Source organism: Pogona vitticeps, chromosome 2 (assembly GCF_051106095.1).
Source record: "Pogona vitticeps strain Pit_001003342236 chromosome 2, PviZW2.1, whole genome shotgun sequence".
Classification (NCBI taxonomy): Eukaryota; Metazoa; Chordata; class Lepidosauria; order Squamata; family Agamidae; genus Pogona; species Pogona vitticeps.
Genome location: NC_135784.1, coordinates 182,029,823 through 182,055,834, shown reverse-complemented (window position 1 = coordinate 182,055,834; position 26,012 = coordinate 182,029,823). Strand labels below are relative to the sequence as shown.

At 45.4% G+C, this 26,012-nt stretch overlaps 1 protein-coding gene across 2 annotated transcripts; it reads right to left on the bottom strand.

Moving 5' to 3' along the window:
* Window positions 1-13,775: 13,775 nt before the first annotated feature.
* Window positions 13,776-25,179, bottom strand: LOC110081767 (uncharacterized). 2 transcript variants are annotated; one of them, XM_020798757.3, is made up of 2 exons: window positions 24,914-25,179; window positions 13,776-16,508 (listed from the first exon to the last, which is right to left on the bottom strand). In XM_020798757.3, exon 2 carries the CDS (start codon window positions 16,495-16,497, stop codon window positions 15,403-15,405), a length of 1,095 nt encoding a protein of 364 aa, XP_020654416.3. In that variant the 5' UTR covers window positions 16,498-16,508; window positions 24,914-25,179; the 3' UTR covers window positions 13,776-15,402. The 2 variants fall into 2 exon arrangements, with proteins under 2 accessions (XP_020654416.3, XP_072847631.2); XM_072991530.2 differs by lacking the exon at window positions 24,914-25,179 and adding an exon at window positions 22,364-22,595.
* Between the last annotated feature and the right edge of the window lie 833 nt (window positions 25,180-26,012).

The following is a 26,012-nucleotide window of genomic DNA, read 5'->3' as shown; positions in this document are numbered from 1 at the left end:
AGTATGGGGAAGTGGGCAGACGCCCAAGTCCAAAGTCTGCCCGTGGAAAATGAGTGTGTTTGTTGCGTTGCCCCTCCTTGGACGTGACTAAACGAAACGGGATAAAACAAAGGTCCTTGCCCCGAGGAGCTTCCAAGTTAAGCATCGATTTTTCCTCCGACGGCGACGACTTCATTTTCAAAAGCCTAACCTGGGAGGTGTAGGGAAAGCTTCGTCGATTTTGGGGGAGGGGGGAGGGGAGAGCCGCACGCTCTCTGCACGTGGGCTGGGGCACTCTCGGAGCTTGGTTTCTCCCGAAGCGAAGCATGGGCAAAGTCTGTTTGTAGGGATGGTTTTGAACTGTGGAAGTTAGGTCAAGCAGGCCCGGGTTAGGATTGCCGCCCCCAGCCTCAGACCCCCCCCCCCCCGCGCACATCCAAGAAGACCTTCTTCACCCTTTGAGCCAGCTAAGGAAGGCTCCCAGTAAACACTCCTCAGTGATGTCTCGGTTTTTCAAAAATGTAAAGTGGGTGGAGGGCAGACTTTTGAATCTGCCCTACCTTGCAAGTCCCTCACTCCCCCCTCAGCAGCCATTTTTCTGGCAAGCAGTGAGGACACAGAATCCAGCCATGGCACAGTATGTCTCATGTAACACTGTGGAATGTGGTACATAAGGATGCGTGGGCCAGGGCCACAATGACTGATCCAGTGGAAGCCTTCCTAAAAGGGAACCCTCAAAGACTGGGGGCGGGGTGGGGGGGGAGCATTTATCTGCATCCTACACGTTTTGCATAGCTATCCATAATGCATTTGGTTGGTCTCTAAATGCCCTTTCAGAGACCAGTAAGTGCATAGGGTGATCCTGGCCCAACTGCTGTCTTTCAGCCTGATTTACTTCACAGAGCTGTTGGTGTAAAGATAAAGTGCGGAAGCATAGGGGGTAGATATCAGCTCACTATAAATAACTAATATAGCTCAGTGGTTTCGGTATCTGGCTGAGGAACCAGAGGTTGGGAATTGAATTTCTTACTGAACCTTGTAGGAGAAGAGCCAGCCTGGGTGGCCTTGGACAAGCTGCACAGTCCCAAGGCACCCCTCAGAAGAAAAGGAATGGCAAACCACTTCAGAGTACTGTATCCTCTTCTTAGAAAACCCTGGAAAAAGGTTGCCATAAGTCAGAATTGACTTGACAGCATAACTATTATCATCATTAATATTTATTAATAAAGAGAGAAATCTCAGCTATCAGAAGATGCATTACCTCCAGGTGTCTGTGCCAGCTCTGGAGGGGCTAAGCTGTAGTTTAAGAAGCACCTTTCTATGCTGGAAAATGTACCTTTAAAATATATTTATTGTATTATTTAGTTATTACATTATCCTGCCTTTTCTCTAATAAGTGCAAGATAAAGTACTTCCTATTTTGTCCTCACAGCAACAACCAACCTGTAAGGTAGGTCAGTTTGAAAAATAATGGCTAACGCCCTGTCACATCCTTTGACCTAAGGGTTAGAACAGTTGAGGGTTAAAGTATGGACGTTGTTGGACTGCTACTCCCATAATCCCTCACTATTTGCTGCTGATGGGCATGGCAGTCAACATCCCCTGGAAGGGCACACATTCTGCAACCTTGGATGGATCCTGCCTCTTTTCAGTTCTAACCAATAGCTCACTCCTCTTCCATCTTTAGTAACTATAAGTATCTATTACTTTTACCACGGAATCCCTATAATTGGTTAAGCAGGTGTACCTTATATGTTGTTGTTTAGTCGTACCTTATATAGGTTATAAAAAAATATACATGGGAAGTGAATCACTTTGAAAACGGAATGAAATGCACTGCATGGAAGCTATTTCACATGCTGTTGTCATCAGGAGGAAGGAAAAAATGATGAGCCCAGGAGGGAAAAGCGATGGCTTTGCAACTTGTCCCTTTGATCCCTTCCTCCTTCCCCACCTGAAGGGGAAAAAAAGCAGTGGCAGGACCTGGTTCTCCAGTTCTTCCCCAATTTTTGTGACAAGTTTAAACCAAGGCTCACTGATCTTTGGAAGAAGTGCCTCCTCCTGTTCAGCAAGATCACCATTTCAGTTTGATTGTAGGGCCAAGAAAGATTCTTCATCTATTTCCAAGGTCTGATTTGGCATTTATTTAAGATTACATTGCAATCCAACAAGACCAGAATTTTCAGAGAGCATTTGTCATGATTACTTTCCTAACTTTCAGTCTTTCTGCTTAAAAGCCTGTTTGCTTGCTTGCTTGCTTGCTTGCTTGTGGTTGTTTTGTTTTGTTTTGTTTCATGATTTTCTGTCCACCACAAATTATCCTCCCAAGGTTATTTGTAATAGTTATAAAAAACAAACAAACAAAAAACAAAAACAAAACACACAGAAACATTAGCATTGAAATATTAGAACAATACAAGAAGGTCACGTAGAACAAAAATACAATAACATTACAAAAGCAGATAGATCAATAAACCAGATACTGTACGTAGATTAAAAGAACAACAAAATACAGAAGCTAAAACAACATCACAAATTGGACTAAAGACAACGGGAATTTAAAAGCCATGGAACCTGGCTGAAGGCTGATAGTGGGAGGGATGTATTTTCTTGAGGCAGGTCTTCTAAAGAGGCCAACACAGAAAACTTCCTGGTCTCAGTATAAAAGCTCTTTATCATATTCAGCAGGGCTATAGCAAAAGGAAAGGGGTGGATTCTTCCGGTTGTTGTGTGGCCCTGGATCACTGAATGGCTGACACGGGGGAAAAACTGAAGAGTGATGAGAGAAAACATTGCAATTCTGGCAAAACCTTTCCACCACAGTTGACACTGCCGGCTCTCCTGTGAATATAGCTCTAGGACCAGGAGAGACGGGCAATGCTTCCAGCTCCTTTGTATCCCAAAATCCAGAAGCCTAATTTTGTAGGATGGAACATGGTAGTGATCTCAGGGAGGAAAATATTCCTTACCTTCTTCACAGCCCTGATAATAGCGTAGGAAGAAAGTCCCCATTTTCAGGACCCTATGTGCCCTTCCCTCCAAAAAAAAAGAAAGAAAAGAAAAAAGAAAGAAAGAAAGAAAAAAGTAGGCTTAGCTTTGCCTTTCACCCTAACATGAGGTGTTGACCGCATTGGTCAAAATCATGTTGCTTAACAAGAGCCAGATCGGAATTTTTGGCCCCTTCCTCCCTGCTAAATGTGTGCCTGCCTTAAACCAGCATCATCCATGCCCACAAGAGTGGCAGTGGGGACAGTTTGTTTCCTGTTGAAGAAAGGGATGGAAATTACACTTCGATTTACCCTAAGCAAAAGAATTTCAGCGAGCGAGGGATAACATTGTCATAACTTGAAGGAAGGGGTTGAGGGAGGCTTTCATTCTCTTTCCCCCACCTGCCAAATGGTAATTGAGCCACAGGAGAGAGCTGACCAGAGATCTTGATAACCTTTGATGGAAAGGGGGTTGTGGTCCGAAATACTATGACGCCTGGGGTGATCAGGTGGTCCAGGTAGATGATCTTAGGAAGCAATGCTTCATCAAGTACTGACATCCCAAACTGTTTAGGGCCTTATAAGTTAATATTAGCACTTTTCATTGGGCACAGAAGGAGACAGGAAGCCTTTCTGACAGGAAGCATATCAGAATTGGGGAAATCTGGTCATATTATGGAGAAACTCCCAAAAATCAACCTGGCAGCCACATTTTGCACCTGCTGCAGCTTCTGTATGGCCTTCAAAGGCAGCCCCACGTACAGAGCATTCCAGTAATGGATCCTCGAGATTATCTGTGCTTGAACAAGCGTGGTCAGGGAGGGATTTCCTGCCATGGTCAGTCTCAACTGTTTACCCAAGATGGGAAAAAGTATCTCTTGCCCAAAGCCAGCCAACTTATTTTGGCATGTGAACTGGGAAGCCTTACTATTTTATTTATTTATTTATTTTATTTCTATCCCGCCTATCTGGTCATACTAGACCACTCTAGGCGGCTTACAATCAGAGCAACAATAAAATTATTAAAAACATTACAGATAAACAGAAATAGAAATCAAAAATACAAAAGAAAAATCTTCAGGGGTTATCTGTTGGGAAGGCCTGCCTATACATCAGTGTTTTTAATTGTTTCTTAAAAATGCCCAGCGAGGGAGCCACGCGAATCTCAGGAGGTAAGTTGTTCCCATCCCTAACCATTAAAAGAATAATAAAATAATTTAACCCATCCAAAAATTATACTCCAGATTTTCTAGAAAGTGCCCCTTTCATCCTAGCTAATGGCAGACAAGCCCTGGGAATGCCCAAATGGTTTATTGTGCTACAGTCCTGGGATTAGGGCTAGTAGAAAATACGTATTTACTATTCGTTTGTTATGTGACATCCCAACTTCCCTCCAATGAGTTCAAGACAGTGATCCTTATTCTGCCCCCTGCTATATTCTAACCACAATCCTATGAGGTAGGCCAGGCCAACAGAGTGTGACTGTCCTAGGATCACTTAGCGAGTTTCATGACTCAGTGGGGCTTCGAAACCTGGTCTTTTAAATTCCAGTCCAAACCTCAAGGCCATTACATCAGTCAGGATCTTTTATCAATGGGAAATGTATCTTGCAGTTGTCAGCCTTAGTCCCTTGGATGAGCGTTATGGACAGAAGACAACGACCAGGATCAAAGGTTTATGGTGGAAATTGTTGCCGAGCAGAACAATGTTAAACAGAAGTTAAATCTGATCATGCATTAAAATTTTTTATAGCTCAATCATACACTGGTCATACTTTGGGCACATCATGAGAACACAGGACTAGCTGGGTGAAATAGTAATGTTAAGGAAGGGTTGAAGGCAGTAGGAAAGGAGGAATGCCAAATAAGAGATGGACTGACTGCATAAAGGAAACCCTAGCCTCAACTTTGCAAGAGCTGAGCAGGACTGTTACTGATTGGATATTCTTGTGGTCACTTATTCATAAGGTGGTTGTGAGTCAAAAGCAACTTGAAATCCTATTGGTGCAGCTCAGTGTGCGCAAGGCTGATTATGGGATCGGCTGTGCCCTTTTATCACTAATTATACGTTTGTGATTTTTCTCCTTCCCCACCCCCGTCCCCCTCGCCAGGTTCCAAAGTTCCAAAGGGATTTCTTTCCTCCTGAGAGAGCCTTTGGGGGGGGGGGCTCAGGAATTGGAGGGCAGGGACAGACTTGCCTTTAATGCCCCAACATTGCCAACATGTGGCCCAGCCCCAGAATGAGGAACAGCAGCAGTGATTTTCAGATTTTAAATGACAACCCCCTGCCCCCCCCCCATCCTGAGGCCACAAAGATATTGCCAAGACAAAAGGGATCCATAGGGATCTTGGAACCTGGGGTGTCTGTGTGTGTGTGTGTGTGTGTGTGTGTGTGAGAGAGAGAGAGAGAGAGAGAATTTTAATTAGCAATAACAAGTGATGGCTGATGACATCATCAGCCTGCACATGCAGAGCAGTGCTGACCGGATTTCAGCCACTGACTTCAATAGGACTTCCTTCCAGTTCAATGTGGAAAGGATTGCAACTTTCATGCACTCAGCATTTTCTGTAAAATAAAGATTTAATGACATTTTTCTGAAGCCCATCATTGTAAAATGTCCACCAAGCAGTTTCTCAGCAGTTAAAAAAAACAACAACATATGCCACCTGCCCACGGATTCAGTGCCTTCCAGGGAAATTGGCGTGCATTCCCATCAGCCAACACAACAAAGGCAGGCCTATTCAATTGAACAAAATGGTTGCTATAAACGTTGCTCCCTCTCTGCCTTCATTGGTTGGCCCTTGCTGATGTGAATAGAGGAAAACACAGGCAGACCAAAACGGGAGGAGAGGCCATTAAAATGTGAGATTCCAAAGTGCTGTGAGAGAGATACAGTACAATGCTCAGACTGCAGCCTGACTTTATAGGAACTGTCCAATAATTGCTTATCATGACAAATATAAAACTTATTTCTGTACAACAATAGGCGACAGACTTGTCTTTTCAGCCTTCTGTTCTTCTGTGAGATAGCCATTTCAATGTCCCAACAGGGGGAAGAATCACATTTTTCCTTTAGCAGAGTGTCTTGCTTTGACAGAAGTACCGCCTTAAAGGAAAGCATATGGGTTCTACAGAACAGAGGTGTTTTTAATTTGTTATTTTTTACACTGTAAAACCAATAGCCTGGACTGGCCCGAAGAGGGACATTGATAGAGCCGCAAACTATTTTCTGTGCTGGGTGAAATATGGGTAGAAATTCCTCTTCAAAATCCTTTGTCTTCATCATTTTTTAAGTTTATCCCACCCTGACAAAAGTTGTTATGATGGGCCATTAGAAAACTACAGTGACAGCAGTTAGGATGTCAGAACCCAACCCTTTTTTTTTTTCAACCACAATGGCCAAGCTGATGTGCACAAAAAATTCCCTGCTTTAAAACTTACATGACCTGACATGAAAGGAAAGGGTGGTTGGGAGGGAGGAGAAAATAAGCAGACATCAGTGGTAACTAGAGATGGGCACAAACCTCAGATCAGAAGTTCATGCTGGTTCATACACACGGCACCACAGGTGGGAGGTTGGGAAAGGGAATGACACGAACCTCCAAACTGAGGTTTGTGCCCATCTCTAGTAGTAAGTATTTTTCTTTGGCAGGGGGAAGGAAACAAATTCTCCCAGCTGCTCCTTTCTTCTTGGGAGGCAATTGGAAAGAAATGCATGCCCTTTACTAGAAGGATTCACATTGACAAGTGATGGTAAGCCATTCACCTGTGATTTCCCCTTAAAAGGAGATTGTTGCCAGCTTTACCAGGGCTATTAAGGCAGTCTCTGGCTCCACTAACCTGGAGTACAATCTTCCATTCTTAATTTAGGTTTGAATTTTAAAAAACAGCTTGTGCACTTTCAGTGTGAACAATTCCTAGCTCTACCAGACAAGTGGCATTCTTTGTTCCTTAAGTAATTAAAGTTTTTAACTTATTTGCTTTGTGGCAAAATAAGGATAAAAACAAACAAACAAAGCAGGAAAGCATGAGAAAGTTACAAATAGGACATAATGTTATCTGGGTGGGACTCCTATAAAGTTCTGGGAATAAAACAGGACAACATTTCACAGGGAGGGAAGGGGATGAGAGATAAGGAAGCAAAAGGAGTGATGGTGGGAAATTCACACAGATCCTGGGCTTAGGGAGAAAGGTATGCTGTGTCGGTTGAGTGGGGGAACTTGGGTAAAAGAGCCATGGTAGCATTTATTATTATTATTATTATTATTATTATTATTATTATTATTATTATTATTATTATTATTATTATTATTATTATTATTATTATTATTATTATTATTATCATCATCATCATCATCATCATTATTATTATTATTATTATTATTATTATTATTATTATTATTATTATTATTATTATTATTATTATTATTATTATTATTATTATTATTATTAATTATAGAACACAGGTTCCAGGCCTGAGGAGCCGGCAATACAAAATTCAACACAAGAGAATCAACAGTGGCAGGAGAAGCTGCCTTCTCTCCCGTAGAACCTGCGAGAGTGTCTGACAACAATTTCCATCACCTCAGCTTGGATGGGGATGATGGGAGCTGCATTTCAGCACATCTGGAAAGCACCACATTGAGGAAGAGAACATCAGATGCCCCTTTATGCAGATGACTGAAGCCAACACCTTGGAACATATTCCCTTGCTCTTCTGACCTCTACTGATTTTTTACTGTTACCCTTTATTCCTTTTACTGTTCACAGTCGTTCTTCACAATACCACCACCCTCCCTTCTGTTTTGCTCTTGCCTCAAACATAAGCCCTAAAGGACGGCATGTGAGATGTAACCGCACACCCAAGATTCTTAAAGCCCATGAATGTTTTACTGGTGAATTCTGTGTTTCATTCTATATTTAATCCCACTGCCCATATGCCTGAAGAAATTGGCTTGATCCATCAAAGCTCACATTAAAATACTGTACTGTACACAGTAATGGTCTTTAAGGTGCCACATGTTCTTGTCCTCGTATTGTTTTCTTTCTTTGGATTTTTGCCTGATGTGACCTCTGCTGGTCATTCTCAGTATGACAAGCTTTGCAGACCTTCGTCAACAGCCAGTCCACCTCTCAACATACACCACAGAACTTAGATACCCCAAAACAAACATTTAATCCCATGAAGAAATGGGAAAATAAATTCAGATGTATGAGAAAGCCCACTAATATACTTTTCATTATTAAGAAATATTGAACACATTGAACAAAGTTAAAGCACCCAGTACCCCTTAACCGTTCTTCAGAAGCTGCTTACAAATCTTTACAACCTGGGCTATGAATTTCACAACTTATTATGTTTTTTTTTCTTGACGGCAGCTTCCAGAGGTGACCGTTCAGTCTGGGAGTGACTGCCAATGTTTTGAATCACGGCAGCTCTCAGCTTTCCTAGTTTGTTTTCTGCACCAAGCCTTTTAAGAGCTTGGAAAGAAAGGTTCCATTTTCAGGGGGGGATTATAAATTCTAGAAGCTGGCTGGATAGCTCAGTGATTTAGTTATCTGACGGCAATTCCAGAGACTGGGAGTTTGATACCCCACAGTGTCTCCTGTGAGTAGAACCAGCCTGTGTGGCCTTGGGCAAGCTGCACAGATCCAGGGCATCCCCAGAGGAAAGGAACAGTAAACTGCCTCTGAGTATTCTCTACCTGGAAAGCCCTGAAAAAGATCACCATAAGTCAGAATTTACTTGACGGCACGGCGGCACACGCAGACATATCCCAAACTCCTCCAGCCATCATAGCTGCTGGTCATCCTGGAAGATATTGCCCAAAACCTAACTTTCCCATGTTCCCCACCCTTTGCTGGTGGAATTGAGAGGGTTGCTTTCTGGTGGTTTGTCTTCGTAAAAGCATTTGTTCCCTCCCATATCTTAGTAAAGAATCGTCATCGTTGTTGCTTAGTCGTTTAGTCGTGTCCGACTCCTCATGACCCCATGGGCCAGAGCGCTCCAGCCCCTCCTGTCTTCCACTGCCTCCCGGAGTTGTGTCAAATTCATGTTGGTTGCTTTGATGACACTGTCCCAATAACTTGACTTTTTGTTGTTGTTTGAAGACTGTCCACAGTCTTCCTGTTGTTACTGAGTCATAGCACACCAAGCTATGTCAAATATTGTTTTCCCTTTGAGCATAAGCGGAGTGCCTTTTTGTCACCTCTAACTGAAGCCCCTCTTCTTTAATGAGATATGATCATTAAAAAATATTAGAAAGTACAGAAATGGATAGATTAACTAAGAGGCTAAAGGGACAAAAAGAATCATCTTTTTATCTAAGCTGGAATTTATTTTATAATTGGTGGAAAGTTAAAACTCTGTAATAAAGGAACAGAAAATGAATTTTAAAAGGGGATGTCATGAATAGGATCCCACCAGAAGAATTAATCAAATGTACAAGATTGCTTTTATGTTGAGCCTTAGTCCTTTTTCTTTTTTGTATTTAGATTATTTCTGTTTATAGTCCAATGATTAGGGATTTCTACACTTTATGATTATTGTTTAAAAGTGTATTGTTCTACATATCTATGTTTCTAAATCTTCTGTTGGAAAATTTTTAAAAAATAAAATTACTAACTGAAGCCAACCCTTGCAAACGAAGGCCTATATGTCTTCGCTTCTTTTCTGTGTATCACCCAAGTACGGAACAGTGGCCTTTTAACGAAAATGTCATATGGCTTGAGAAAGGCAGCTTCTCCCATTGTGGGAATTTTATGAACCGTATGTTCTTTTCATCCTTCCAGATTCTGGAGTTTTTATACCCTTCTAGAAGTAGCAAACAGGCTACTATACACCCACATCTTAGATTTAGATGGGGAGAGAAGCAAAACATGGAATGATATCATTAGCACAACCCACTGGATATTCCTGCAGAGGTCCTTTTTTTATTATAGTCACAATAGTACTGTGGTTAGATAAGGAAGAAAAAAACTTTGCATAATCTTAGAAGCACTGTTCTCTGAGCAACTACAGTAGGGTAAATGTCCCAGCTGATACAATGTAAAGGAGATAGATGATGTCTGTTCAAAATGCAGGTTCCAGAGATGGGTCCTGGGTTAGCTAAAGCTCATTTGTGGATTCTTTCCCACCCAAGACCAGGTTGGATGAGTAGAGTCAGGAGTAAGGGGAGGACAACAGACTGGTGGTGAAAGCATTTTAATATTTCCACTCCACATGAAAGTGTCCAACAGACTTTAAAAGTCTGTTGTCCTCCCCTCACTGATTTTCAGGCTGGTTTTCAGACCTGGATTCCTAGCTCCCTTTTCTACATCCAAGTATGCCACACTGAAGGCAACAAAACATGAAGTCAACAACGTTTTTGTAAGAACAATGCAAAAGTTAAGCAAATGGGAAAGTTAAACATTGCATTGTCATTTGGAAATATTGGAAAAGCCACTTTTTTGGAGTACAGTGCCCAGAAGTATGCAGCCAAACAGGCCACCGAGAATTCTGGGAATTGCTGTCCAGAAAAGTGACTCTTCAAACTCTGGGTTTGTTCTTTCACATTCTTTAGAGGATCGAACAGGTACCTTCTTTTGCTTGATTCATTCTGGCCAAACTCACAACCACTTTGTATATTTTTGTTTTGTGATACCGGAACAGCTGCCGCCGAAAGGTTAAGGCAGAGTCAACCTGACCTTCTTGGGGGAAAGCTGTTCCATGTTCTGCCTTTCATTTTGTTCCAGGTGGCCCTGGCCAACAGACAAGGTGTGGCCTCGCCCCGTTGGATGCACTTACGTGCCAGGTGCTGTGCTTCAGACACACTTGTTTTGGCTTCCTGGCTCAGGAGATACAAAGGACTGTCTGAAGAAGGGATTAATGGCTTTGGGCTTCTCATCCAGCAAACATCTTTGCATTTGAACAAAGAGTCAAGAGTTTAAACTAGGTGGGCATGCTAATTGAGCGCTTTGTTTCCTGTGCCTAATAAAGCAACCCTTATATTTCTGGATCTGTTAGGATAAAAAAGGTAAAGATTCCCCTTGACAATTTTTGTCCAGTCGTGTCCGACTCTGGGGGGCGGTGCTCATCCCCGTTTCCAAGCCACAGAGCCAGCGTTTTGTCCGAAGACAATCTTCCTTGGCCACATGGCCAGTGCGACTAGACACGGAACGCTGTTACCTTCCCACCGAGATGGTCCCTATTTATCTACTTGCATTTGCATGCTTTCGAACCGCTAGGTTGGCGGGAGCTGGGACAAGCGATGGCCGCTCACTCCGTCGCATGGATTCAATCTTATGACTGCTGGTCTTCTGACCCTGCAGCACAGGCTTCTGCGGTTTAGCCTGCAGCGCCACCACGTCCTGTTAGGATACTTTAATTGTATTTCAGGGTTTTCAGAGGCCACACCTGCTTGGAGATTTGTGAGGATGAGAGTAACCCCAGGGATACTCTCCAGGGTGTACCGTCCGACTCCCATACCAACAGAGCAGAAGAAGAGACAGAGATCATTGGAAAAGTGTTAAAGCAACTGAAAATAAGTACAGAAGCACTAGGGGGCACTAATTTGGTGGGAAAAGGGGAGGGTAGAAAGGAGGGGAAGAAGGAGGTGGGGAGCAGTCTGAAAAAGGAAGAGAGAGAGAGGTGTGTTAGGCTGAGGAGGATATTACAGAAAAAAAGAGAAGACTTAGTAGATTTGATACAAGAAGATCCTGGACAGGAGAATAGGTAGAGTTTTGAGTACCCAGAGAATATGCTGAGAAAGAATGAAGAAGACAAACCTATAGAAAGCCACCCTATTGGGGCGAGACGGAGGAAAGGAAAAGGAAGAAAGAATAGAAAGCTTGGCTAAAGAGGGAAGACCAAGCAAGAGAACAGAGGAGATTGTATGGCGCCAACTGGGAGATCCCATAGGCTCAGTCCTTTCAGACCCCCCCACTGAGTCAGAGCAGGGGGAAGAAAACCTGGGAGCCCCAGGCGGGCTGGGTACACCATCCACAGCCATAGCCCTGGCAGACAAGACGCCAGACACCTCGGACACTGGGCAGAAATGGACACCTAGAGTTAAGAGTTCATCTCCTCTTTGGTTGCAAGGAGAGTTACCTTGTTTGACGGACGTTAAGAAGTACGACTTGTTAAAAGCGGAACCGAATAATGTGAACATGTTTGAGACTGATAACTTGTCAGATAATAAACCTGTTTTGTGGGGAGATTTCAGGCTACCGTCGCCTCCTTTACAGACAAATGTATCGAAAGGAGTCAAGGACTTTAACCCTGATCACATGATTCTAGTCCAGAAAAATCTAGAATCATCCTTCCCCCCCAAAAAAAATCAGCTGGGGGATCCTAGTCCCTGACAGTCAAGTTTCTCAAGTTCTATAATAGACAGTGTACTTTCCTGCTCTTTGGTTAATCTCCAGGGGCTACCATATTCTCTCAACTCTCCTACACCTTGCACAAACGCCAGTTCATCTTCCCCAAGGCTCACAACTCCTTACGTACAAACCTTGCATACTGTATGTAATGCTTGCTAAAAGAGAGGTGTCCTTTGAGGGTTTTCTTTTTGGATTCGGAGAGCTGTAGTCCACAAACCCGCACATTCTGACACCGATCCTTTGCTCACCTGGAGCAAGGCCTCTCTTGGGCTGGAACACCAAGCCTTCCGCCTGGGTAATTGCTGGAGAATTCTGGGAGATGGAATATAAGATATAAATAAATCAGAATAGCTGATCCCTACTTGCTAAATCATGCCAACGCATATGGGCGAGACTGTTTCGAGAGCAATGTACCTGTCAGCCCTTACTAAGGAATTGCCACACTCTGCAGGGAACCCCATGCTAAGTGACACCAACAGGGCAGCTGGAGACCAGGAAATGCATCATGTTCTAAAATCTACTGCCTGAAGCAAAACCAGAGCTAGGCTGGGGTGCCTGACTGAAACAAAACAATCGCATTTTCTGGATCACCTGTTTGCAACTGATCGCATTCTTTTCTTCACAAAAACCAGCCAAGGTGTATGCTTTGGAAAAGGATGTGCGAGTCTTAGGGTTTCAAAGTTTCAAAGTTGTCACCTCAGTGGCACTTTCTCCGTTGAATACCTGTCCAGGATACAGTATTTGCTCTGATTTCATTTAGAAGCAAAGCAAATCATGTACGTTGTTTTCATTGGGGGAACCCACATGAGGAGAGATGAGTTAATGACCTCCATTGTGACCCAGCTCCAAATCAGGTCTCCTGGTAGATGCTGCTGGGAAACAGAGACATAGCCAGCTGCAAGCAAAGCTGTTAAAATATTCCTGAAATCACATTTGCTTTGGCTCCAAGGCAGGAATTCCAAGCTGGGATCCATCTTATAATGAAAACTTGCTTTGCACGTGTCGCAGAATGACTTCCTTGGTACTTCACTTGGTAAGTGAGGGAATCAGAGTCTCACAAACCTCCATAAATGAGTCCTCCATGAATATTTTCTGAATGCAGAAAATAACCCAAACAGGGAATGAGACAGTCTACAGCCTCTAGATGCCAGGTTACTCCACACATACCCCTTAGAAGGGATTTCAAGATAACATATGGAAATATAATAATAATGGCATCCTTACCGAATCAGAAATGGTGTCATCTATGTACTCCTATTTCCATTCTCTGCTGCTACAGATCAGCCCAATACATTAGGAAGTATTCTTCTACAAACCTTTTTAAAATGAACGGGAGCTATGAAGCCTTCCTATATCCAATTCTAAATGTTTTTTTAGGACTGTAAAATTGAAGCACATTGATCAAGCTGATGAACTGACAAGACAAAAAGGAATAAGTGAAGCTGTGAATTTACAGGACGTTAACTGTTTATTTCACAAGGTTTGATTTCATTCTGATATGTTAATGTAACGGGGGAAAACATTATGGTCTTTCTTTCCAATAATGGGTAGTTAACTTTTGTTTATTAAATAATTGTCATTTGTCTGAAAAAGTAATCCATAACAAAAGCTATAGCAACAAACAATTTTTATTTAAAATCAGTGACGTTATCAATTTAAAAAGTACATGATTAACCAATTAAAAAAGAAATCCTGCTAAATATTTTGATGCTAAGATTCCACAGTGGAACATATCAAATACTAATAAAGAAGAGAGAGTTCTCTGAATCATGTGCAAAGTGGTTTTCCTCCACTACATAGCATTTTCAGGAAGGATTGTCAGGCTTCCAGGCAAGTCTCATTGGGCTACAGAGATGAAGCGCTGGTCAAGCTGAGAAGGCAGTGAAAGGAGCAGTGAGGACATGAAAACTGTGATAACCAGATCTGTATCTTTCTTCCACCCCAGTTATTCATCCCCCCCCCCTTCTTGCCTACCTTTCCAGTGGGTTAGACTGTCTGTTACAGAGAGAGGTCAGAGCTTAGAAACTATACTCTTGATTTTGGGCCTTTTTCCCCAGATTGGCCAGGTTGGCTGAAGGGTTTTGAGAGGTTGTAATCCAAAAATATTATTCAGTCCTGGTTTTAACATTGGCAAGTATCTGCTCACTCACCTAATGCCTTTCAACCTAACAGAACGGGAAATTAAGTGAGGAAAGAGAGTTACAGGAACCAGAAGGATATGACCTTCTTCATTGACCAGTACAAGGAAGCTTGGGCTAGTTAAACTCAGTGGGAAGAGATGACTGAGCAGTACTGGCATCTCTCTCTCTCTCTCTTAAGCTGACATAGGTTGTTAGTTTTCCAAGAACTAGTCTGGGGATCCTTAGAAGCTTATCAGATCAGCGATGGCCAGGGCCAGCCCTCATGTTAGGCAAAATGGAGCAACTGCCTCAGATGGCAGGTTCTGGAGGCAGGGGAAAACAACAGCTGCCTCCAACTGTTCCCCACTGAAGGAGGCTAGGGCTGTATGTGTACTACATGACCCACCCTACACTCTACCCTGAGGTCTAGCATCCAGGTCAGTCCTATTCCTCTTTTACTGGCATTCCTATTCAGTGGAATGGAGGTTGGAGGCAGGCGCCCTCTTGTCCTTTGCCTCAGGCCACAAAACATCTTGGAGCGATGGCAGACTAGAGTGCCCACAACCCATCTTCCCCTACGAAGTGTTGGTAAGATTCAGGCCCATACAAACTAATTGTATGGCATAAATGCCTTGCCCCTACCTGCCCTCACTGCCCCCCAAAAAAACTCTGAAATGCACAGGGGTTTCTTTGACAGAGGAGTTCACACACATACACACACACACAAAAGGCGGGTCCCTGAAGGAAGAACATCTGAAAGCTACTGGGCCAGGGTCATTATGGTGACAGGTAGGGGTGCTAAAGGTGGGCAAACAGCACAAAAAGTGACCCTACAGAGTCAAATTTGCTACCAGTATAAACAAAGTGGGCTCTGACCACTGCAGGGGAAGAGAGAGAGGATAATAATCTCCATGATTGCCAGCCTCCTTTAGATTTTTCTTCCCCCGTTCTCTAGTTCAGTTCATCTTGATCAGGATCTGTTCAGAGAAAAGCTTTTTGAGCTGAGCCACTTCCGCAGAAAGAGAGGCAAGCTGGCTTCGCAGGGTGCTGTTTTCTGTCTGGTACGATGACCCTTGGGGGGCTGGCAGCTGGGCTCCGGGGGCCTCCATTTCACAGCAGCTCTCAAAGGCCATCACCCCCACAGAGGCTCCCATGTTCCTCTGCTCCTCCCGCACGGCCGGCCCTCTCCAGGGTCCTGTGGGTGAAGAGGGTAGATACGGTCCGGCTGGCTCCCTCACCATCTCCTCTGACCCACCAGCCATTTTGAAGCGCAGCTTGTGTGGGAGGCCTTTGATGTTCTCCCCAGAGTCGTAACAGCCAGCTCGGCCCACGTCGGCTCCGTCACTGGGGATGTCGGGCACCAAGCAGTGCCTGTCCTGAGCGATGCCCTCCTCCGCTCTGCTGTCGCGCTCCTCAAAAAAGACCGGGCTTCCCATATTGGAGCTTCCTGGGGTGGAGAACCCAGAATCCTCAGAGCTGGTGGCTGGCTCTGGCCTAAAGGGACAAGCGTAACGTGAAGGGTCAGGAGCCACCGGGTACTGCTGAGGTGTGCCGGTTGGACGGTGGAGTTCAGGAGCAGGGGCGAGAGCCACCACCGGCCGGGAAGACTCTGTGGGGTCCCGAATCAAGCCAAAGCGGAATTTGAGGGCCAGGAGCTCTGCCTTGAGGCGGGCGTTCTCCTCCAGCAGTGCCAGTACCCGCCCCTCCAAGGCCAGGTCGCTGACCCGCCGTTTCTCCCGCGAGCGCTTGGCGGCCTCGTTGTTCTTCTTCCTTTTGTCCCAGTAGCCGTCATCTTTCTTCTCATCTGGAGTGAACTCCCGCTTGCGTCGGGCCGTGGCCAAGGGTCCCCCTTGCTCCCTTTGGTGTGTTACTGGGCCGCTTCCCGTCCTGAGTACAGAATGACTCAACAGCCCATTGGCTGAGAGAAGCGAGACGGTTTCTTCAGCAAAACAAGACACCGCCGTGCGCAGCTCACAGACCTGTCCACAGGAAGGGGTGTGTGGCATCTCTGGGTGAGGCTGGGCTGGAGGGTCTTCCAGAGGCAAGTCCATTTCCCCAAAGCCTGTGAGGGCAGAAAGAAAAGACAGCACGTTACTACACACGAGGCAGGGGCCAAAATTTAGATGGTGCCAAAATCTATAGGGTGAATCTACCAACATCTCCTAGCCTATTCATGCAGCTTGCTTTTTATTTCAGGGTGCACCACATTCTGCTTCTCCTTGTTCTTGGTGAGGGCCTCTTAAGGGAAGAAGAGGCACGAAACAGTGCCATTTGTCTCAGATACCAAAATTTCTAGTTACTGCGCCAGTAAAAGCTGGTTCACAGATATACTGTAATGTGCTCATCTGTAGATGAGCTGCAAAGACAATGAAAAAGACATGTACACACATAGCCTGACACCTGGTGGCCAAGTGAAGGATTGCAGTCAGAGAACACAATAAGGTAAGGTACTGTACTTGTAGGCCAGGGGTGGGCAATTAATTTCTATAGGGGGGGCCACATGAAAAATCTGAACTGTGTTCGGGGGCCGAACCAACTTTACTTAAATATAAAATGAAACAGTGATGTTAAGATTGTTTTTATTTTAAACTTGTTAATCTTCACAAATACTAAAGAATTTTTTTGCGGTAATGTTGAAGATAAGCAACTGATCAACTTTAGACAAAAAGCTATAAATGGTTTTGACGTTCAAAACTGTCTGCGGGCCGGACAGGAGCCGTTCCTGGGCCGTACGGGCAAAGTGCCTCGGGCCGCACTTTGCCCAGGTCTGTTGTAGGCAGAACCTTTGCTGGCTCATTAACAAGCATCTTGCCAGGGCACAGCTAGAGTAGAAGCAGCCATATTTAGCAAAATCCATTATGTTTAGAAATGATTAGCATATCATCAGCTGTAGACATTCCTCTCTCTGGTTTGTCTCTTTCCCCACAGATGGGAAGAACTCAGCATTTTTGTTTAGTTTTTAGCTTCTCCAGTTTGCTGGGAGCAAAACAAACCCGAGAAGAAGAAACATTGCCTACATTCAGAAGACCCGCGGTGAAAATACATAGAGCAAAACTGCAGGCAGGAGCAACTGGGCAGGAGGTACCAAGAGCTTGGCTGTAACTGAGTAGCCAGGAGTTCCTGCGACACTCTGGTTTAGTATGTTATGTGGCTGAAGTCCATTAAGGGCCACTTCCGCTCTCTAGTACCAAAGCAGCTCATGTCCTTTTCCAGCCTTTGCAGGAGCTGGCACATTATTGAACCACCCCAGAGTGCTAGAGCACTCTCTGGCCATTTATAACATAACTGAGCAACGAACACTTTGCTGCCCCCCCCCCAGTGAGTTTTATCAGTCTCAGAAGGATGGAGGGCTTGGTCAGCCATGAGCCAGCTACGGTACCTGAACCTATTGAGATTGAACTCAGAACTCAGTAGAGGCTTGACTGCAGTACTGCAGTTTAATCACTGCGCCATGCGACTCATAAGACGAAGACATTATGAGAATTGTCAGATTCCCAGCTCTTTATGTGCAGGTACAGCTGGCTGGATAGCTCTGTGAGATGAGTACCTGGCTGCAGAACCAGAGGTTGGGAATTTGGCTTCCTACTGTGCCTTCTGGGAGAAAAGCCAGCCTTGTATGGCCTTTTGGGCAAAGCTGCACAGTCCCAGGACGCCCCCCAGAAGAAGAGAGTGAGAAACTACTTCTGAGTACTCCCTCCCTAGAAAACCTGGAAAGGGTTGCCATAAGTCAGAACTGACTTGACAGCACACTATAATACTAATTATTATTATAATTATAATTATAATTATGATGATGATGATGCACAAGTACAACCACACCACGCCACAGTATTCCAGGCCTTCTGCTGGTACCCTTGAATGCAAAAGGTATCATTGCTACAAAGCTGCCTTCCACAAACATGGCCACGCATGTACAAGACAGAACCAAAGAGGTTGCAGATGCTAACAGGTCTTGCTGTTGCTGTGTTCCATCAAGTCAAAACTGACCCAGAGCGACCCTGACAGGGCTTTCAAGGTAAGTGAGATATTTAAAGAGTCGTTTTTCCATTTCCACTCCCCCAGTGAACTTCCATGGCTGAATGGAAATTTGAACCCAGGTCTTCAGAGTCCTAGTTTGTCACTCTATCCATGACACCACACGGGGAATCCTAACATTTATAAGTCATCCCTAAAGCTGTTTTTAGCTGGTGATTCCAAACCCGTTCACCCTTATGATAGTTGTGTAATGAGACAGGTTGCTATTTATGAATCACTTCATAGACAGGCAGTGGAGAGCCTTGATAAGCAAAGATTTAAATGTGAATCTCCGTATGCAGGATAAATTAACCGGTAATTAGAGGGGTACAGATTTTGGAGCACAACTCTGGAAAAAGTCTGTGGGTTTGTGATCCAAAAACACAAATATGCACACCTCTGTTGGCAATATTTTACAGAGGCGGCTCCCTGATGGCAAGACTGAGCTACAAAATAGTTTGAGCCATGAGCCCAACCATCTGCATTAGGAGGAGAAAGAGATCAGTCTGGCTTATCATGATATTCTAAGAATATTGCAGCAATGACCTAAAACAGCTCTTAGTGAAAGAAGTGCCAAAGCAGGACTGCAGTTGAACACGAAGAAGACAAAAAACATAACTACAGAAGAACTACACAATTTTAATGTTGGTAATAAAGAAATTGAAAGATTTTGTATACTTTGGTTCAATCATGAAGCAATTTAAAAAGATCATCAGATGGAAGGATGTGTCATTGGAAATCAAGGCCAAGATAATCCACAGTATTGTACAGTATTCCCAATTGCTATGTATGAGAGTGAAAGCTGGACATTAAAGGAAGCTGACGGGGGGAAAAATTGATTAATTTGAAATACTGTGCTGGAGGAGAGCTTTTTAGCTACCCTGGACTGCCAGAAAGACAAATAAGTGGGTCCTAGAGCAAGTCAAGCCTGAATTATCTCTGGAGGCAAACATAATGAAACTGAGGCTGTCCTACTTTGGGGACCTTATGAGAAAATAAGATTCTCTGGAAAAGACAATAACGCTGAGAAAAGTGGAAGGCAGCAAGAAATGAGGAAGATCAAATATGAAATGGATTGACTCTCTAAAGCAGTGGTCCCCAACTGTGGGCCTCCAGATGTTCTTGGACTACAACTCCCAGAAGCCTTCACCACTGCCTTTGCTGCCCAGGATTTCTGGGAGTTGAAGTCCAAGAACATCTGGAGGCCCAAGGTTGGGGGACCACTGCTCTAAAGGAAGCCACAGGATTGAGTTTACAAGAGCTAAGCAGGCCTATTGAGGACAGGACATTTTGGAGATCACAAATTCATAGAGTTACCATATGTCAAAGGTGACTTGACAGCACATAACAACACTTTGGACATATTAAAAAGCTATAGGAATGCTGGGGCCGTCACAAGACATGGTAACGTCTAAAGACAGTACAGCAAACAGCTCCCACCACATCCCCGGTCAATGTACAAAATACCAAAGCCTAGTCAAGTATTTGGGCTCCTAAGCTAGTTATCAGGCGTTGAATTCCTCCTTAGAGGAGAGCTAGCCTGTGAGGCCTTGGGCCAACTGCACAGTGCCAGGGCACCAGCAGAAGAAGAAAGGAAGGGTAAACCATCTCTGAGCACTTTCTGCCTAGAAAACCCTGGGAAGGGTCAACTTAAGTCAGAATAGATTTGACAGCAACTAAGTATAGATGGCATACCCTAGAGCAGGGGTCATCAACCCCCGGTCCATGGCCCGGTGCCGGTCCGTGGGTTAGCTGGAACTGGGCCGCAGACACAGATCTCCACCCCCCCACACCGTGGGGCAGCCAGCCTGGGAAGCACCCCGATGCACGGCTTTGCTTCTTTGCTTGCTGGCTTGCTCGCTCCCCACCCTCCCTAACAAGCCAGCAAAGAGTCATGGAGCACACACACCCCAAACGGTCCGCGGACCAAAAAAGGTTGGGGACTGCTGCCCTAGAGCAGTGGTCCCCAACCTTGGGCCTCCAGATGTTCTTGGACTACAACTCCCAGAAGCCTACACCACCACCTCTTCTGGCCAGGATTTCTGGGATTTGAAGTCCAAAAACATCTGGAGGCCCAAGGTTGAGGACCACTGCCCTAGAGTGTCTCTACTCCGATCTGCAACTAAAAGCACACTAACAATCGATTAAATGACTCGGACTATGTTGATCTTTCACAGGACTGGCTCTGTCAACAGACAGAGTGAAGCTGTTGTCTCAGGAAGGGAGGAGCAATATTTAATACTTCTACTTTTAGGCATGAAAATGTTTCAGGCCAGCAATGACTGCGTACAACCTTCCCGAACCCTGAGGGGGGGGGTGTCCCTTGCTTGGCAGGGCAGCTTTGATGACCCTGCTATGAAAAGGTAGACTTTTAAAGCAGAGAGACAGACCCTGACAGACACACCCAAACATCTGAACCTGAAGAAAGGCACTGCGTTATTTCTTTATTTCTACAGCAACGCAAAGTGTCCTTGGCTGTGGTACAAAATTCGCCCTGAAGACTTGTTCTAAGCACAAACAGGTTTACATGAAAATTGGTACCCTCACGCCCTGTTCTTTACTCCACAGTCCCCTGAGTCGGTAGGTTGGACGCTCCCCCACGCCATCCCTGCACTTTGTCCAGGGATTGCCCCACCCACCCTCCCATTCTCTGAGGGAAGTAAACACCGAGAAAAATTAAATTTGCTTACATGCGTATGCTATTCAAAACCCTACCCCTCTGATAGCTTGGGAGCCCTGCTAGAGAAAAGCCAAAGATTAACTAATGCCGACTGATAGCAATACCAATTCCAATAATGTTTTGAAAGGAAATGGCACGAATTCACAGAAAAAACCTCAGCCTTGCAACACCCTGAAAAACAAACAGATCTATTATGGCCTAGGGTTTTCCAGGAACAGAGTACAATTTCATCAGACCCACAGTGTTATCTTCAAGCGGCAAAGGGTGGGTGTTTGTATATATTACTCTCTCGCAACAGACACAGAGAGTCAGATAATTATTAAACATAAAAGGTGCAATCTGTCACAGTTATGAGTAAAGATTAAATGTATATACTATAAAACGAGAACAGCATTGCTCCATTAAACAACACCTGCAAAAATCTCGGCAGGGGCTTTTCATTTGCTGGTTAGGAACGGACTGAAAGTTACGAATTTTCATAAGAGAAGCAGCAGGATTTCAGCCGATTAGACACTGCTCTGCACCTGGATACCTCATGAGAGGTGACTGGCCAGTTTTAAAATCTAACCAATTGATTACCGTCATAATTTGTTCTCCAACTTTTTTTTACTACCATATTTTATTTTATTTCTTACTCTTTGTATATGGGGGAGGGGTGGTACAAATGTAACATCAGTATGGGGTCAACTCCACCCCTGAAAGAATGGCTGCACAGCATGGGGGACTCCTGGATTATAAGGAGACCCAAACGGCTTTGATGGAGAGGCCTGCCTATGTCCAGTTTTGGCTGGTATACAAGCTGCAGATATTCTTGGATCACGACCCTCTTGCCCAGGTAGTTTGTCCTCTGTTACAGTAATTGCCCAGATAGACTACTGCAACACATATTACATGGGGCTCTCCTTGATAGTGATGCAACAGGGTGCATCTTCGACACTGGCCTGGGATCAGCATAACAGGATCATACTGCATGGATCCTGAAAACATCCTACTGGATGCTGATGATGAAAGAGGCCCCATTCAAAGTGCTGGTGTTAATTTATGAAACCTTACATGGTGTAGTAACGGAGTACTGTACTGTACTTCAAAGGTTGCCACCTTAAGTCCCAGCTGCCCAAGGATGACCTATACAAAATAGGCTCATGATGCCCCCGGGGTGGTGGAGCTAACATACACAGCAGGGCTGAGGGATTTGAAAAAGTGATTTTCTGATTTAATCTTACCTTTCCTCCATAATCATATCCCCTCCACCTTCTTTTCCCAACAAATTATGCTGAGGAAGAGAAAGGCTCAAGGTCATCCAAGGAGCTTCTTGACGAGGTCACTCCAATTCCAAACCCTATCCCAGTGGTTCCCAACCTTGGATCTCCAGATGTTCTCGGACTCAAACTCCCAGAACCCTTCTCCACCAGCTGTGCTGGGCCAAGATTTCTGCGAGCTGTCTGTCGTTCAAGAACACCTGGGGACCCCAGGCTGGGAACCACTGCCCCAGCCCCTTCGCATCAGAGCCCCTCTTCTGAGTATGGACCAGACACACTAGGGGGATCGATGTGGCAGACGTGCTACTAATTCCGTTGGTTTCAGGTTAGGATTATCGTAGATTTTCACAGGTCATAGTCCACCTCCAGCCTGACCCCAGTAGAGGCCTTAATCTCCTCCTGGCTCCCAAGTGTGAGCCAGTGAACTCGAGTCACTTCTTTCTCCCTTCTCTGTTCTAGGTACTGCTGTTAAGTAGGTCACTCCACCACCACCACTGTTCCCTCCTACCCCAAAGGCCTCCGGTTATGTTGCCTTGTTTGCCGGGAACATTCCAGACCAAGAACAGGACGGGATGTGCCGTCCTGCAGAAGGAGGCAGGCTGGAAGAAAAAACAAAACACTCTTTACTAAATCAAAGGTGGGCAGTGCTCAGCCATTTACACACACACACCCTCATGCTTAGTAAAAGTATAAGAAAGGTACCCGGGAGAGAAAAGAGACTAGCTTTCTGGCCAGAACAGAAGTTTCAGTTTTCCAAGATGCTCACCCATCTAACCCCATCCTCTCTAGGTTTTTGTGTGGACAGCTGAAAGATGTTTGATCCATAGCTTTCAACAGCTGAAAGCACGGCCAAGTCACCCAGATTTGTGTCATGCATATCAGCCTGTCAGGGTGGCACTGAGAGGAGGATTCTGTTTATGGTACAACGTGTCTGGCAGGAGAAAAAGAGAGCAAGAGAAAGAGAAGCAACAGCAAATGAAAAGAGAAGAAAATGTCTTCCTTTTCCAGCTAGCTTTTGCTGAAGCACTTGAGGGCATGGACTTGTTCATCTCCGCGCAGCACTCTAAAACAAACTTCAGATAAAACTCCCAAGAAACCCGTTCTGTAAACGTTCGTCCTGCCCTGAAAAAGCTTTTATCGCTCTGAGAAATAGGAAGCACAAAAACATTTCCACTGGACTGGGAACAGTGGGAAAGGCACACCCCGAGATTCTGATCTAAATCACATCCTACAAAAGGTGAGGCCAGGAATTTTAGAGCAAAGATGAAATACCAAATCCATGTTTTAGGTCTCTGATGTGGAAAGAGCAGAACATCTACACTGCTGCCAGTTTCCTACAAAGATCTGCATGTATTATTGTTTTAACTTCTCTGTGTGTGCGTGTGATGGGTCTTGCATTGTGCTGTGTACACACACACACACACACACACACACACACACACACACACACACACACACACAGAGAGAGAGAGAGAGAGAGAGAGAGAGAGAGAGAGAGCGAGCGCAATGCAAGACCCATGGCGGGGATTTTAGCTGCACACTGTACACAGGCGCACTTGTTGCACTGCATGTTGCTCCTACCACCGTGGTGTAATGGATAAAGGGTCAAACGAGGACTCAGGAGACCTGAGTTCAAATTCCTGCTGGAGCAAGGAAACTCACTTGGCGATACACGCTGCAAACCACTCCTAGAATAGCTCACATGCTTCAACATCTTTACAAAAGATTTGGTAGTGCAAAACAACATCAATAAGGTTGCTTGGGCAGTCACAAATAGATGTACAGTACTACAAAAATCAGAGCCAGGTAAATCCTTTTGTGAGGACCCTTCCACTATACACTCCACACACACGTGTATCTCGCACACCTCCATTACAAGTGGCCTCCTCAGCCCAAATGATTACCACAACATGCAACTCTAATCACACTATACTCTGGAACTGGCTGCTCAAAATTTCCAAGGGGAGGATGCTTTTTAAAAGCTCAGGTGGGTGGGAGGACACCAGGCATTACGTTTTGTGCCAGCAGCTCCACATTATAAGCAACAAGGGATAACCTGGGGGGGGGGGATAACTGCCTCCAGTAAACCTCGTCTTCAGCAAAATAATACTACAATTTTAAAAGACAACAATGACTAAAATGCACGATGTGTTAAAAAAGGAGACGCACCTGAACTTAATTCTGCAACAAAACCATCACATGTTCTGATTTGATCTGAGAAGCCCCACATCCCGGGGGAGGGGGGGGCAGCAAATTGTGGCTAGTCGCTCGGTGACCAGGAGGAAGGGCGCTCTGCACATGCTCAAAGGCCCCTTGCCTGCCGAAATCGGCAGCCACGGCGGGCACCGTGTCCCAAGCCTTGCGGAGAAAGACGTCCTCTACTATCCCACCCCTACGTTAACGTATCCAGAGTGGGGTGGGGGGGCAGAGTTAAGGAAGGGGGGCGCAGGGATCTTTCATGCCCCCCTCCCCGGGCTGCAACCAGGGCTTCCCACTCACCCCTCCCCATCTCACCTCGTCCCAACTGGGAGGGAGAACTAGGTAGCGCCCGTCGAGGCGAGCGACGCCGCTGGGCCTTCGCCCCGGTCCTCGCCTAGCCCTTTCGGTCGCCCGTCAGCTCCCAGCCTCGGTTGGCGGGAAAGTCCCGCTCCGGCCTCGCTCGCTCGCTCCCTCTCGCTCTCTCCGCGGCCGGCAGCAGCAGCGGCCCCCGAGAGGCGCCTCCTCCGACGGTGCGTCAGGACCGCCCTCGCCCGAACCCGGTTCAGCCGAGGACGCCGCCTTACCCGAGATCACCCCGGCGGGCCACGCCAGCCTGGCGAGAGAGAGAGAGAGAGAGAGAGGCGGGCAGGCGGGCGGGCGGGCGGCGGGAGGAAACAAGGGAGTCGGCGGTCTCGGTGTCAGGCCAGTCCAAGCAAGGCCGACGGTAGCCTGGCGTGAGTCTTCCGCGGGTAGGAAGCGCCAGCCGAAACTGGGGGTGCGCTCCCGAGAGCGGCTGGCGAAAGGGGGGAGGGTCTCTGCCCCGAAGCGCGTTCCCATGTGAAATTCAGCAGGAGCAGGAGCGTTGAGAATTATGTTATGTTTCTGGATGTAAGCAGAGTTAGGAAATATACAGTTGCAATGACACTGTAACACTGAGAGAGTAAAAATCAGCAGAGTCTATTTAGAAATATACAGAGAGCTTAGATTTCAGACATGAAACTGCCAGCATAACATGATGCAGAATAAATCATCTGATTTACAGCCGATAACTTGTCCCCCTAACACCTCTTTTATACATCTAGGGACCAATCACAATGTTCATTACATCATTGCACATTACAAAAGATTACATCATTTTCACCAGCCGCACAATAGTAAGTCTTCAACCTTGATACACACCTGAATCCACTTTGTACATGACTCAGATAATATCAGCCATTCTACATTCATTAGACGACACTATATTTAATACATTTATAGATTTAAAAATCTCAACAAGGACACCGAGGAACTTTGGCTTCCCACATGTAGCCTCAAAGTCCCGGCACCTGGCCATCGTTCCCAGGATTGTGGGGTTTGTAGTTCAAAAGATAAGCAGGGCCAAAATCGCTCTTCCCTGCTGGGAGTCAGAATT